The 15750-nt window shown below is 46.2% G+C and overlaps 1 protein-coding gene across 1 annotated transcript in view; it reads left to right on the plus strand.

Annotated features, from left to right (window-relative positions):
- The window catches only part of LOC132402430 (stathmin-4-like), a 261142-nt gene that overhangs the window by 225612 nt on the left and 19780 nt on the right, over positions 1–15750 (plus strand). Inside the window, exon 3 of the mRNA XM_059985285.1 lies at positions 8140–8235. Coding sequence (XP_059841268.1) covers positions 8140–8235 — 96 coding nt within the window. The remainder of the gene's footprint in view (positions 1–8139; positions 8236–15750) is intronic.

Here is a 15750-nt window from a genome sequence, read left to right on the forward strand (position 1 = left end):
ATAGAAGATACTGTCTCACCTAATCAGAGACTACACGCACTCCAGACATTCTCAAATACTCTCTCCCAGTGGTCAGATGTTACAGTCTCACCTAATCAGAGACTACACCCACCCCAGACATTCTCAAAACCCCTCTCCCAGTGGTCAGAAGATACAGTCTCACCTAATCAGAGACAACACCCACCCCAGAAATTCTCAAATCCCCTCTCCCAGTGGTCAGAAGATACAGTCTCACCTAATCAGAGACTACACCCACCCCAGACATTCTCAAATCCCCTCTCCCAACGGAACGAAGATACAGTCTCATCTAATCAGACACTACACCCACCCCAGACATTCTCAAATCCCCTCTCCCAGTCTATAGAAGATACAGTCTGACTTAAATAGAGACTACACCCACCCCAGACATTCTCAAATCCGCTCTCCCAGTGTATAGAAGATACAGTCTCACCTAATCAGAGACTACACGCACCCCAGACATTCTCAAATCCCCTTTCCCACGAGATAGAAGATACAGTCTCACCTAATCAGAGACTACACCCACCTCAGACATTCTCAAATCCGCTCTCCCAGTGTATAGAAGATACAGTCTCACCTAATCAGAGACTACACGCACCCCAGACATTCTCAAATACCCTCTCCCAGTGGTCAGATATTACAGTCTCACCTAATCAGTGACAACACCCACCCCAGACATTCTCAAATCCCCTCTCCCACTGGATAGAAGACAGTCTCACCTAATCAGAGACTACACCCACCCCAGACATTCTCAAATCCCCTCTCCCAGTGGTCAGAAGATACAGTCTGAATTAAATAGAGACAACACCCACCCCAGACATTCTCAAATCCGCTCTCCCAATGGGATGAACATACAGTCTCACCTAATCAGAGACTACACGCTCCCCAGACATTCTCAAATACCCTCTCCCAGTGGATAGATACTGTCTCACCTAATCAGAGACTACACGCACCCCAGACATTCTCAAATACTCTCTCCCTGTGGTCAGAAGTTACAGTCTCACCTAATCAGAGACTGCACCCACCCAAGACATTCTCAAATACCCTCTCCCAGTGGATAGATACTGTCTCACCTAATCAGAGACTGCACCCACCCAAGACATTCTCAAATACCCTCTCCCTATGGAATGAAGATACAGTCTCACCTAATCAGAGACTACACACACCCCAGACATTCTCAAATACCCTCTCCAACTGGATAGAAGATACAGTCTCACCTAATCAGAGACTACACCCAACCCAGACAATCTCAAATCCCCTCTCCCAGTCGATAGAATATACAGTCTGACTTGAATAGAGACTACACCCACCCCAGACATTCTCAAATCCCCTCCCCAACTGGATAGAAGATACAGTCTCACCTAATCAGAGACTACACCCACCCCAGACAGTCTCAAATCCCCTTTCCCACGAGATACAAGATACAGTCTCACCTAATCAGAGACTACACCCACCCCAGACATTCTCAAATCCCCTCCCCCAGTGGTCAGAAGATACAGTCTCACCTAATCAGAGACATCACCCACCCCAGACATTCTCAAATCTCCTCTCCCAGTCTATAGAAGATACAGTCTGACTTAAATAGAGACTACACCCACCCCAGACATTCTCAAATCCGCTCTCCCAGTGTATAGAAGATACAGTCTCACCTAATCAGAGACTACACCCACCCCAGACATTCTCAAATACCCTCTCCCAGTGGTCAGATGTTACAGTCTCACCTAATCAGAGACTACACCCAACCCAGACATTCTCAAATCCCCTCTCCCAGTGGGCAGAAGATACAGTCTCACCTAATCAGAGACTACACCCACCCCAGACATTCTCAAATCCCCTCTCCCAGTGGGCAGAAGATACAGTCTCACCTAATCAGAGACTACACCCACCCCAGACATTCTCAAATCCCCTCTCCCAGTGGGCAGAAGATACAGTCTCACCTAATCAGAGACTACACCCACCCCAGACATTCTCAAATCCCCTTTCCCACTGGATAGAAGATACAGTCTCACCTAATCAGAGACTACACCCACCCCAGACATTCTCAAATCCCCTCTCCCAGTGGGCAGAAGTTACAGTCTCACCTAATCAGAGACTACACCCACCCCAGACCATCTCAAATCCCCTCTCCCAGTGGATAGAATATACAGTCTGACTTGAATAGAGACTACACCCACCCCAGACATTCTCAAATCCCCTCTCCAACTGGATAGAAGATACAGTCTCACCTAATCAGAGACTACACCCACCCCAGACAGTCTCAAATCCCCTTTCCGACGAGATACAAGATACAGTCTCACCTAATCAGCGACTTCACCCACCCCAGACATTCTCAAATACCCTCTCCCAGTGGATAGAAGATACTGTCTCACCTAATCAGAGACTACACGCACCCCAGACATTCTCAAATACACTCTCCCAGTGGTCAGATGTTACAGTCTCACCTAATCAGAGACTACACCCACCCCAGACATTCTCAAAACCCCTCTCCCAGTGGTCAGAAGATACAGTCTCACCTAATCAGAGACTACACCCACCCCAGACATTCTTAAATCCCCTCTCCCAGTGGTCAGAAGATACAGTCTGACTTAAATAGAGACTACACCCACCCCAGACATTCTCAAATCCCCTCTCCCACTGGATAGAAGATGCAGTCTCACCTAATCAGAGACTACACCCACCCCAGACATTCTCAAATACACTCTCCCAGTGGTCAGAAGTTACAGTCTCACCTAATCAGAGACTACACACACCCCAGACATTCGCAAATCCCCTCTCCCAGTCTATAGAAGATACAGTCTGACTTAAATAGAGACTACACCCACCCCAGACATTCTCAAATCCCCTCTCCCACTGAATAGAAGATACAGTCTCACCTAATCAGCGACTTCACCCACCCCAGACATTTTCAAATCCGCTCTCCCAGTGTATAGAAGATACAGTCTCACCTAATCAGAGACTACACGCACCCCAGACATTCTCAAATACTCTCTCCCAGTGGTCAGATATTACAGTCTCACCTAATCAGCGACTTCACCCACTCCAGACATTCTCAAATCCCCTCTCCCAATGGAATGAAGATACAGTCTCACCTAATCAGAGACTACACGCACCCCAGACATTCTCAAATACCCTCTCCCAGTGGATAGAAGATACTGTCTCACCTAATCAGAGACGACACGCACTCCAGACATTCTCAAATACTCTCTCCCAGTGGTCAGATGTTACAGTCTCACCTAATCAGAGACTACACCCACCCCAGACATTCTCAAAACCCCTCTCCCAGTGGGCAGAAGATACAGTCTCACCTAATCAGAGACTACACCCACCCCAGACATTCTCAAATCCCCTCTCCCAACGGAACGAAGATACAGTCTCATCTAATCAGAGACTACACCCACCCCAGACATTCTCAAATCCCCTCTCCCAGTCTATAGAAGATACAGTCTGACTTAAATAGAGACTACACCAAACCCAGACATTCTCAAATCCGCTCTCCCTGTGTATAGAAGATACAGTCTCACCTAATCAGAGACTACACCCACCCCAGACATTCTCAAATCCCCTTTCCCACGAGATAGAAGATACAGTCTCACCTAATCAGAGACTACACCCACCCCAGACATTCTCAAATCCGCTCTCCCAGTGTATAGAAGATACAGTCTCACCTAATCAGAGACTACACGCACCCCAGACATTCTCAAATACCCTCTCCCAGTGGTCAGATATTACAGTCTCACCTAATCAGTGACAACACCCACCCCAGACATTCTCAAATCCCCTCTCCCACTGGATAGAAGACAGTCTCACCTAATCAGAGACTACACCCACCCCAGACATTCTCAAATCCCCTCTCCCAGTGGTCAGAAGATACAGTCTGAATTAAATAGAGACAACACCCACTCCAGACATTCTCAAATCCCCTCTCCCAATGGAATGAAGATACAGTCTCACCTAATCAGAGACTACACCCACCCCAGACATTCTCAAATCCGCTCTCCCAGTGTATAGAAGATACAGTCTCACCTAATCAGAGACTACACGCACCCCAGACATTCTCAAATACCCTCTCCCAGTGGTCAGATATTACAGTCTCACCTAATCAGTGACAACACCCACCCCAGACATTCTCAAATCCCCTCTCCCACTGGATAGAAGACAGTCTCACCTAATCAGAGACTACACCCACCCCAGACATTCTCAAATCCCCTCTCCCAGTGGTCAGAAGATACAGTCTGAATTAAATAGAGACAACACCCACTCCAGACATTCTCAAATCCCCTCTCCCACTGGATAGAAGACAGTCTCACCTAATCAGAGACTACACCCACCCCAGACATTCTCAAATCCCCTCTCCCAGTGGTCAGAAGATACAGTCTGAATTAAATAGAGACAACACCCACTCCAGACATTCTCAAATCCCCTCTCCCAATGGAATGAACATACAGTCTCACCTAATCAGAGACTACACGCACCCCAGACATTCTCAAATACCCCCTCCCAGTGGATAGATACTGTCTCACCTAATCAGAGACTACACGCACCCCAGACATTCTCAAATACTCTCTCCCTGTGGTCAGAAGTTACAGTCTCACCTAATCAGAGACTGCACCCACCCAAGACATTCTCAAATCCCCTCTCCCAGTGGTCAGAAGATACAGTCTGAATTAAATAGAGACAACACCCACTCCAGACATTCTCAAATCCCCTCTCCCACTGGATAGAAGACAGTCTCACCTAATCAGAGACTACACGCACCCCAGACATTCTCAAATACCCCCTCCCAGTGGATAGATACTGTCTCACCTAATCAGAGACTACACGCACCCCAGACATTCTCAAATACTCTCTCCCTGTGGTCAGAAGTTACAGTCTCACCTAATCAGAGACTGCACCCACCCAAGACATTCTCAAATACCCTCTCCCAGTGGATAGATACTGTCTCACCTAATCAGAGACTGCACCCACCCAAGACATTCTCAAATACCCTCTCCCTATGGAATGAAGATACAGTCTCACCTAATCAGAGACTACACACACCCCAGACATTCTCAAATACCCTCTCCAACTGGATAGAAGATACAGTCTCACCTAATCAGAGACTACACCCACCCCAGAAAATCGCAAATCCCCTCTCCCAGTCGACAGAATATACAGTCTGACTTGAATAGAGACTACACCCACCCCAGACATTCTCAAATCCCCTCCCCAACTGGATAGAAGATACAGTCTCACCTAATCAGAGACAACACCCACCCCAGACAGTCTCAAATCCCCTTTCCCACGAGATACAAGATACAGTCTCACCTAATCAGCGACTTCACCCACCCCAGACATTCTCAAATACCCTCTCCCAGTGGATAGAAGATACTGTCTCACCTAATCAGAGACTACACGCACCCCAGACATTCTCAAATACACTCTCCCAGTGGTCAGATGTTACAGTCTCACCTAATCAGAGACTACACCCAACCCAGACATTCTCAAATCCCCTTTCCCTCGAGATACAAGATACAGTCTCACCTAATCAGCGACTTCACCCACCCCAGATATTCTCAAATACCCTCTCCCAGTGGATAGAAGATACAGTCTCACCTAATCAGCGACTTCACCCACCCCAGTCATTCTCAAAACCCCTCTCCCAGTGGGCAGAAGATACAGTCTCACCTAATCAGAGACTACACCCACCCCAGACATTCTCAAATCTCCTCTCCCAGTGGTCAGAAGATACAGTCTCACCTAAACAGAGACATCACCCACCCCAGACATTCTCAAATCTCCTCTCCCAGTCTATAGAAGATACAATATGACTTAAATAGAGGCTACACCCACCCCAGACATTCTCAAATCCCCTCTCCCACTGGATAGAAGATACAGTCTCACCTAATCAGAGGCTACACCCACCCCAGACATTCTCAAATCCCCTCTCCCAGTGGTCAGAAGATACAGTCTCACCTAATCAGAGACATCACCCACCCCAGACATTCTCAAATCCCCTCTCCCAATGGAATGAAGATACAGTCTCACCTAATCAGAGACTACACCCACCCCAGACATTCTCAAATACCCTCTCCCAGTGGTCAGATGTTACAGTCTCACCTAATCAGTGACAACACCCACCCCAGACATTCTCAAATCCCCTCTCCCAATGGAATGAAGATACAGTCTCACCTAATCAGAGACTACACCCACCCCAGACATTCTCAAATCCCCTCTCCCAGTGGTCTGAAGATACAGTCTGAATTAAATAGAGACAACACCCACTCCAGACATTCTCAAATCCCCTCTCCCAATGGAATGAAAGTACAGTCTCACCTAATCAGAGACTACACCCACCCCAGACATTCTCAAATCCGTCTCCCAATGGGATGAACATACAGTCTCACCTAATCAGAGACTACACCCACCCCAGACATTCTCAAATCCCCTCTCCCACTGGATAGAAGATACAGTCTCACCTAATCAGAGACTACACCCACCCCAGACATTCTCAAATCTCCTCTCCCAGTGATCAGTAGATACAGTCTCACCTAATCAGAGACATCACCCACCCCAGACATTCTCAAATCCCCTCTCCCAGTTGGCAGAAGATACAGTTTCATGTAATCAGAGACTACACCCACCCCAGACATTCTCAAATCCCCTCTCCCACTGGATAGAAGATGCAGTCTCACCTAATCAGGGACTACACCCACCCCAGACATTCTCAAATTCCCTCTCGCAATGGATAGAAGATACAATCTCACCTAATCAGAGACTACACCCACCCCAGACTTTCTCAAATCCCCTCTCCCAGTGGATAGAAGATACAGACTCACCTAATCAGAGACTACACCAACCCCGGACATTCTCAAATCCCCTCTCACAATGGATAGAAGATACAGTCTGACTTAAATAGAGACTACACCCACCCCAGACATTCTCAAATCCCCTCTCCCAATGGAACGAAGATACAGTCTCATCTAATCAGAGACTACACGCACCCCAGACATTCTCAAATCCCCTCTCCCAGTGGTCAGAAGTTACAGTCTCATCTAATCAGAGACTACACCCACCCCAGACATTCTCAAATCCCCTCTCCCAGTGGATAGAAGATACAGACTCACCTAATCAGAGACTACACGCACTCCAGACATTCTCAAATCCCCTCTCACAATGGATAGAAGATACAGTCTCATCTAATCAGAGACTACACCCACCCCAGACATTCTCAAATCTCCTCTCCCAGTGGTCAGAAGATACAGTCTCACCTAATCAGAGACTACACCCACCCCAGACATTCTCAAATCCCCTCTGCCAGTGGTCAGAAGATACAAAGCCTGAAAACAAATCCCACCCAGCTCAAGGGCTGTTTCTATCCCACTGTTTTTTCAATGTTGCCCTAGTCTGTTACAATGGTCACTTGCTCTCACAGCCTATCTTGTTGTGATATTTCAGTTTACTGTTTACCTAAGACTGTACGACAGAGGAGCAGAATTAATCCATTTGGCCCATCGAGTCTGCTCTGCTATTCCATCATGGCTGATTCATTACCCTTCTCATGCCTTCTCCCCATAACCTTTGACATCTTGACTAATCGAGAAACTTTCAACTTCTGCTTTAAATATACCCAATGATTTGTACTCTGCAGTCATCTGTGACAACGAATTCCACAGATTCACCAGGGAACTGAGCAGGCTGGGCTTTTGTTTTGACCAAAGGAAGATGAGAGGTGACTTGTTAGAGGTGTACAGGATAATGAGAGGGTTGATATAATGGACCCCCTTTACTCAGGGTGGAAATGGTTAACATGAGGGGGCATAATTTTAAGGTGATTGGAGGAAAGTATAGGGGGGATGCCAGAAATAGATATTTTACACTGAGAGTGCTGAGTGTGTGGAAACCCCTGCTGGGGTGGTGATAGAGGCAGATACATCAGGGACATTTAAGAAACTCTAAAATAGGCACGTGGATGATTAAAAAGAAAAATGGAAGGTTATGTAGGAGGGAATAGTTAGATTGATTTTAGAGTAGGTTAAAGGGCCAGTCCAACAACGTGTGCTGAAGGGACTGTACTTTCCTGTGTGTGTGGTTCTAAGGGCAGAGGGCATATTCTTCAGTGTCTGATCTTCCTTTCCTTTCCAGCCTACAAGAAGAAGATGAAGGAATTACCCCTCTTCAACATGTTTTGTTCCTGTTTCAACCCAGAGCCGCGTAGCAGAACCCTCTACAAATTTGATGGTGAGCACTGGGAATGCGTTCCCACTGTGGGGGGGCGGCATCCATACTGGGGCAGTGTTTGTGCTTGGGGGGGGACATTCGCATTGCTGGTGTGTTTGAGCTGTGGTTTGTCCCCACAGGGGGAAGGAAGGGGTGGCGGGAGTCCACTCTGACAGTGTATCCATAGCACATGCTTTCTAATCCAGGCAGCATCTTGTACAACTTCACCGTTTACCTGTGCTGTGCGCTTCATGTGCATTTTCAATTATATTTAATTAACTTCCACGACTGTGCAAAAGTCTTGGGCACCCTAGGTTTTGAAAATAATTCTGAATTAGATATTTAATATTTGTCTTCTGCATTAGTAAAAATAACAAACTTTAGATTTCCAAACACTTATTTTCCAAAAAAAGCTTAAATGTTACAGGGAAATCTTTGTATTTCTTTAAAGAAAGTAACATATTGAGTGATAGACCATTTTTTAAATAAAAACTTAACGACTTTGTAGGTATATAGGCCAGTGCGTGATCAAACACAGACGGTCAATGAAATAATGAGTTAAATAAACTAAACTGATTAACAGAAACGGGTGTAGAAGGAATCAAATTGGGCGAAAGATAAACTAAAATGTGAGGGTGAAGCAGATGTGACAGTTTAACCTTCAAATCATCAATTCTTCCACCATGGCAAGAGTGAGCATCGCACTCTGCTGTGGTGGGCCTCTCCCAGGCAGAAATTTCCCAGCAGACAGGAGTTTCGACGTGTGCTATCTAATCTCTTCTAAAGATGCACAAAAAAGCAGCAAGGTTGAGGATCAGAAATGCAGTGTTCAGCCTGGAAACTAAGTGCAGTGGATGAGAGAAACATCTGACTCGTGTCCCTTTCTAAATTGAAAGGCCAGCCCTGCTATCAGCTGTGAACTCACTGGAACTCCGCTACACCCCTCTACAGTCCGGAGAAGTTTTGTCAGAAGTGGTCTTCAGGGAAGAGCTGCTCCCACAAAGCCGTTTCTCCGGTGGAAACAAAGCCAAGAGACTCGCATACGCACAAAACACAAGTATTGGGGTGCTGAACAATGGCAGCAAGTCTCTGGACTGACGAGTCCACAGTGGAAAGCTTTGGCTGAAACAGGAGGCAGCTTGCCTGTAGAAGAGCTGGAGATCACGACAAGGATGAGTGTCTGCAGCCAACGGTGGAGCACAGCAAAGCTTCCCTGCAAGTTTGGGGCTGCATTTCTTCAAATGGAATTGGTGATCTGGTCAGAATTAATGGAATCCTCAATGCTGAAATGTAGAAGAAGATTTTCATCCATCATGGAATCCCATTAGGGAGGCGTCTGATCTGTCCCAATTTCATTCTGCAGCAGGACAATGGCCTCAGCAATCTTCATTCAAAAAAGAACAAGGAATTCTGCAGCAGATGATATGGCATCTACAGAACCCTCATCTCAACACCATCAAGACTGTCTGGGAATACCCAGAGGGACAAAAGCAAGACAGCCAAAGCCTGCAGCAGTGCCCCTGTGGCCATCCTCCTCAACAACACGTTTGGATACTGTTGATGGGGGGATGTGGGTGCTTACCTCACTGAGGAAAGTCACAGTCATCAGCTCTCTGACACCGAGTCTCTCTGTGACTCAGAAGGGAAAAGGGGAGGAGATGCACGCTATGGTGATAGGGAATCCGTTCGTTAGGGGAATGGACAGGAGGTCCTGTGGGTGAGAACGAGATACCCAGATGGTATCTTGCCTCCTGGGTGCCAGGGTCAAGGATATTTTGGATTGAGTCGCATTCTTAAGTGGGAGGATCCACTGATATGGGTGGATGCATGAACAGGTTCTGCAAAGGGAGTTCAGGGAGTTAGGTGTTAAGTTAAAGGGCAGGACCCCCGGGGTTGTGATCTCAGGATTGCTACCCATGCCATGTGTTAGTGAGGACAGAACTAGGAAGATTATGCAGGTGATATGATATGTAGTGAAAGAGTTGGTGTAGGAGGGAGGGCACAAGATTATTGGATCATTGGGCTCTCTTCCAGGAAAGGTGGGACTTGTTCAGAATGGGCAGTTTGCACCAGAACTGAAGGGGGTTAATATTCTAGCGAGAAAGTTCGTTAATGCTGCACGGTGGGGTTTAAACTAGAGTCACAGGGGGATGGGAACCAGAGTGCCTGAACAGTTAGTGGAGAGGTTATGGAGGCAGATGTTGGTAAGACCACAGACAAAGTCAGGAATCAAAAGGTTGAGCATGGTGCGACAAAATCAAAAAGGGTGAATACAGGACCGAAGGTGCGCAGTATACAGAGTAAGGTAGATGGACTTGCAGCACAGTTGCAGATTGGCAGGCTGTAGGCATCACTGAGTGATGGCTAAGAGGAGATTATATCTGGGAGCTTAATGTCCAAGGATACACATTGCATCAAAAGGAAGGCAAAGGAGGTGTCATTGTTTTGTTGGTAAAAAATGAAATCAAATCATTAGAAAGAGGTGGCATAGGGTTGGAAGGTGTTCAATTATTGTGGATAGCGGTAATAGACAATAGGTGCAGAAGTAGACCATTCGGCCCCTCGAGTCTGCACCGCCATTCTGAGATCATGGCTGATCATTCACTATCAATACCCAGTCCCTGCCTTGTCCCCATATCCCTTGATTCCCCTATCCATCAGATATCTATCTAGCTCCTTCTTGAAAGCATCCAGAGAATTGGCCTCCACCATCTTCCGAAGCAGTGCATTCCACACCTCCATAACTCTCTGGGAGAAGAAGCTCTTCCTCAACTCTGTTTTAAATAACTGACCTCTTATTCTCAATCCATGCCCTCTGGTACTGGACTCTCCCAACATCTGGAACATATTTCCTGCCTCAATCCTATCAAATCCTTTAATTATCTTAAACGTTTCAATCAGATCCCCTCTCAATCTCCTCAATTCCAGCGTGTACAAGCCCAATCTCTCCAATCTCTCTGCATAAGACAGCCCTGCCATCCCAGGAATCAACCTAGTGAATCTACGCTGCACTTCCTCAATTGCCAGAATGTCCTTCCTTAAACCTGGAGACCAAAACTGTACACAATATTCCAGGTGTGGTCTCACCAGGGCCCTGTACAAATGCAAAAGGACATCTTTGCTCTTGTACTCTATTCCCCTTGTAATAAAGGCCAACATTCCATTTGCCCTCTTCACTGCCTGTTGCACTTGCTCATTCACCTTCATTGACTGGTGAACTAGGACTCCTAGGTCTCTTTGCATTTCTCCCTTACCTAACTCGACACCGTTCAGACGATACTCTGCCCTCTTGTTCCAGCTTCCAAAGTGGATAACTTCACATTTATTCACATTGAATGACATCTGCCAAGTATCTGCCCACTCACCCAGCCTATCCAAGTCTCCCTGTATTCTCCTAACGTCCTCTTCGCATGTCACACTGCCACCCAGTTTAGTATCGTCAGCAAACTTGCTGATATAGTTTTCAATGCCCTCATCTAAATCATTGACATAAATCGTAAAGAGCTGTGGTCCCAATACAGAGCCCTGTGGTACCCCACTAGTCACCTCCAGCCAGTCCGAGAAACACCCATTCACTGCTACCCTTTGCTTTCTATCTGCCAACCAGTTTTCTATCCATGTTGAAACCCTGCCCCCAATGCCATGAGCTCTGATTTTACTCACCAATCTCCTATGTAGCACCTTATCGAAGGAAAAGCAAGGGTAAATCTACTCTGTAGATTTCAATGTACAAAATGTTTCAATGAGATTCCTCCACCACCCCCCGTAATCCTTCTAAATTCCATCGAGTACAGGCCCAGAGCCATCAAACGTTCCTCGGTTGATAACCCTTTCATTCCTGGAATCATTCTTGTGAACCTCCCCTGAACCCTTCCCAATGCCAGCACATATATTCTCAGACGAGAGGCCCAAATCTGTTCACTGTACTCAAGGTGAGGCCTCACCAGTGCCTTATAAAGCCTCAGCATCACAGCCCTTCTCTTGTATTCTAGACCTCTTGAAATAAATGGTAACATTGCATTTGCCTTCTTCACCATCAAGTTAAACTTTAGTTGTTCTGCACAAGGACTCCCAAGGTCCTTTGGCATCCCAGACTTTTGGATTTTCTCCCTTTTAGAAAATAGTCTGCACATTTATTTCTTCTAGTAAGTACACGACCATGCATTTCCAACATTGTCTTTCATTTGCCACTTTCTTGTCCATTCTCCGAATCTGTCTAAGCCCTTCTGCAGCCTACCTGTTTCCTCAACACTACCTGCCCCTCCACCAATCTTCATATCATCTGCAAACGGCAACAAATCCATGAAGCAGTCCCAACACTGACCTCGGCAGAACAGCACTATTCACTGGCAGTCCACTCACTGCCTCCTACCAATCAGCCAATGCTCTAACCATCTTAGTAATTTTCCTGCGATACCACGGGCTCTGAACATGGGAAGCAGCCTCATGGACTTTCAAAGGCCTTCTGAAAGGCCAAATATGCTTTTGGACTTAGGGGATCCACTGCATCCCCTTTATGTGTAATCACCTCAAAGAATTCCAACAGGTTTGACAGGCAGGATTTTCCCTGAAGGAAACCATCTGACTTTGTCCCATCCTGCCCTGAATCTGTATAACCTCTTCCTTTATAATTGACTCCAACATGTTCCCAACCACAGAGGCCAGGCTAACTGAACTATAATTTCCTTTCTGCTGCCTCCTTTTTTTTTAAAGAGTGGAGTGACACTTGTAATTTTCCAGTCCTCCAGAACATGACAGAATCAAGTGATTATTGAAAGATAATTTCTAATGATCCACTATCTCTACTGCTATGTCTCTCAGAACACTTAAGGTGCAGTTCATCTGGTCTGGGTGACTTATGTATCCTTGGGTCTTTCAGCTTTTTGAGCACCTCTCCCTTGTAACAGTAACTGCACTCACTTCTCTTCCTTCACACCCTTCAATGTCTGGAGCACTGTTAGTGTCTTCCACAGTGAAGACTGATGCAAAATACTCGTTTAGTTCACCAGCCATCTCCTTGTTCCCTGTTATTATTTATCCTGCCTCATTTTCTAGTGGTTCGATATCCACTCTTATCTCCTTTTTATTTTTTAACATACTTGAAAAAGCTTTTTCAATCCACCTTGATATTGTTTGTTAGCTTGCTTTCATATTTCATCTTTTCCTTCCTAATGATTCTTTTAGTTGCTTTCTGCAGGTTTTTGAAAGCTTTCTAATCCTCTAACTTCCTGCTATTTTAGCTTTGTTGTATTTTTTGCTTTTTTGACTTCCCTTGCCAGCCACATTTTGCTATTTTGCTATTTGAGTATTTCTTCATTTTCTGAATACATCTATCCTGTACTTCTCTTATTTTTCCCAGAAATGCATTCCATTGCTGCTCTGCTGACATCCCTGACAACAGCTCCTTCCAATTTACTTTGGCTAAATCCTCTGTCATACCACTGTAATTTCCCTTACTCCACTGAAATACTGCTACATCAGACTTTACTTTCTCCTATCAAATTTCAAGTTGAACTCAATCATATTGCGATCACTGTCTCCTAAGGGTTCTTTTACCTTGAGCTCCCTAATCAGTTCATTACATAACACTCAATCCAGTATTATCCACTCTAGAAGGCTCAATGACAAACAAACTCACCCTCTTGAGATCCATTACCAGCCTCATTTTTCCAATTTATCCGCAATTTAAAATATCCCGTGACTAACACAACATTGCCTTTTTGACTTGCCTTTTCTATGTCCTGTTGTAACCTGTGCTCCACCTCCCAGCTACTGTTGGGAGGCCTGTAGATAACTGCCATCAGCGTCCTTTTACCCTTACAGTTTCTTAACTCAACCCAGCCCCAGATCTCCTGATCCTATGTCGTATCTTTCTAATGATTTGATGCCATTCTTTATCAGTAGGGCCATAACACAGCCTCTGCCTACCTTCCTATCCCTCCAATACAATGTGTAACCTTGGACATTCAGCTCCAAACTACAACCATCCTTCAGCCAAGATTCAGTGATGTCCACAACATCATACCTGGAAATCTGTAATAGTGCAACAAGATCATCCACCTTATTTCTTATACTCCATGCATTGAGATACAACACTTTGAGTACTGTATTTGCTACCCTTTTTGATTCTGCGTCCTTAATGCACCGATACTCACCCTGCTGGTTACAATTATGTCCCATTACCTGCCTGCCCTTCCTGACAGTCTGACTGCACGCTATCTTTACTTTTTTACCCTCTGTCCTATCCTGAGTCCTTTCACTCTGGTTCCCACCCCACTGCCAAATTAGGTTAAACCCTCCCCAACAGCTCTAACAAACTTGCCCGTGAGAATATTGATCCCCCTCGGGTTCAGGTGCAACCCGTCACTTTTGAACAGGTCAGACCTCCTCAGAAGAGATCCCAATGATCCAAGAACCTGAAGCCCTGCCCCCTGCACCACCTTCTCAGCCACATATTTATCTGCCAAATCACCCTGTTTCTACCCCCACTGGCGCATGGCACTGGCAGCAATCCAGAAATTACTACGTGGGGGTTCCTGCTTCTCAGCTTTCTACCTAGCTCTCTGAATTCTCTTTTCAGGACCTCCTTGCTTTTCCCTCCTATGTCATTGGTACCAATATGTACCAAGACATCTGGCTGCTCCCCCTCCCTCTCCAAAATGTTGTGGGCTCGATCCAATAAGACCCTGACCCTGGCACCTGGGAGGCAACATACCATCCAGGCATTCCATTCACATCCTCAGTATCTCCTGCCTGTCCCTCTGACTACCGATTCCCCCATCACTACTGCTCCCCTCTTCTCCCTCTTTCCCTTCTGCAGCACCCATGCCCAGTGCCAGTAACCCAGTCTGTATGGCATCCACCTGGGGGGGTCATCCCCCACAACAGTATCAAAAATGGTGTACTTAATACTGAGGGAATGGCCACAGAGGTGCTCTGCACTCACTGCCTATTCACCTTCCCACTTTTTCTTCTGACAGTCACCCAGCTACCCCGCTTCTGCAACTTCCCTGTAACTCTGATTATCTCCTCACTCTCCTGTACGTAGAACCTTAGAAATCTACAGCTCATTGCAGGCCCTTGAGCCCACAATGTTGTGCTGACCATGTAACCTACTCTCGAAGCTGCCTTGAGTTTCCCTACCACACAGCCCTCTATTTTCCTAAGCTCCATGTACCTATCTAAGAGTCTCTTAAAATACCCTATTGTTTCTGCCTCTACCACCATCACTGGCAGTGAATTCCACGCACCCACCACTGTCTGTGTGAAAAACTTAACTCTGACATCCATTTTGTACCAACTTCCACGCACCTGAAAACTGTGCCCCCTCGTGTAATGTAAAAAAGCCAAAGGTCACCCAGCTGCTGCTCCAGATCCCCAAAAGAGTCTTCAAGGAGCTGCAGCCGGCTGTAATTCCCTGGGTCTTCCAGGACTCCAGCTTCTAGCATGAAGAATGCACAATGGCCACTTAAGCTACACTGTACCCCTAACAAAGTAAGAGAAAAAGGAAGCTTAACAGAAACTTACCTGGACAAC

The sequence above is a fragment of the Hypanus sabinus genome, chromosome 12, assembly GCF_030144855.1.
Source record: "Hypanus sabinus isolate sHypSab1 chromosome 12, sHypSab1.hap1, whole genome shotgun sequence".
Classification (NCBI taxonomy): Eukaryota; Metazoa; Chordata; class Chondrichthyes; order Myliobatiformes; family Dasyatidae; genus Hypanus; species Hypanus sabinus.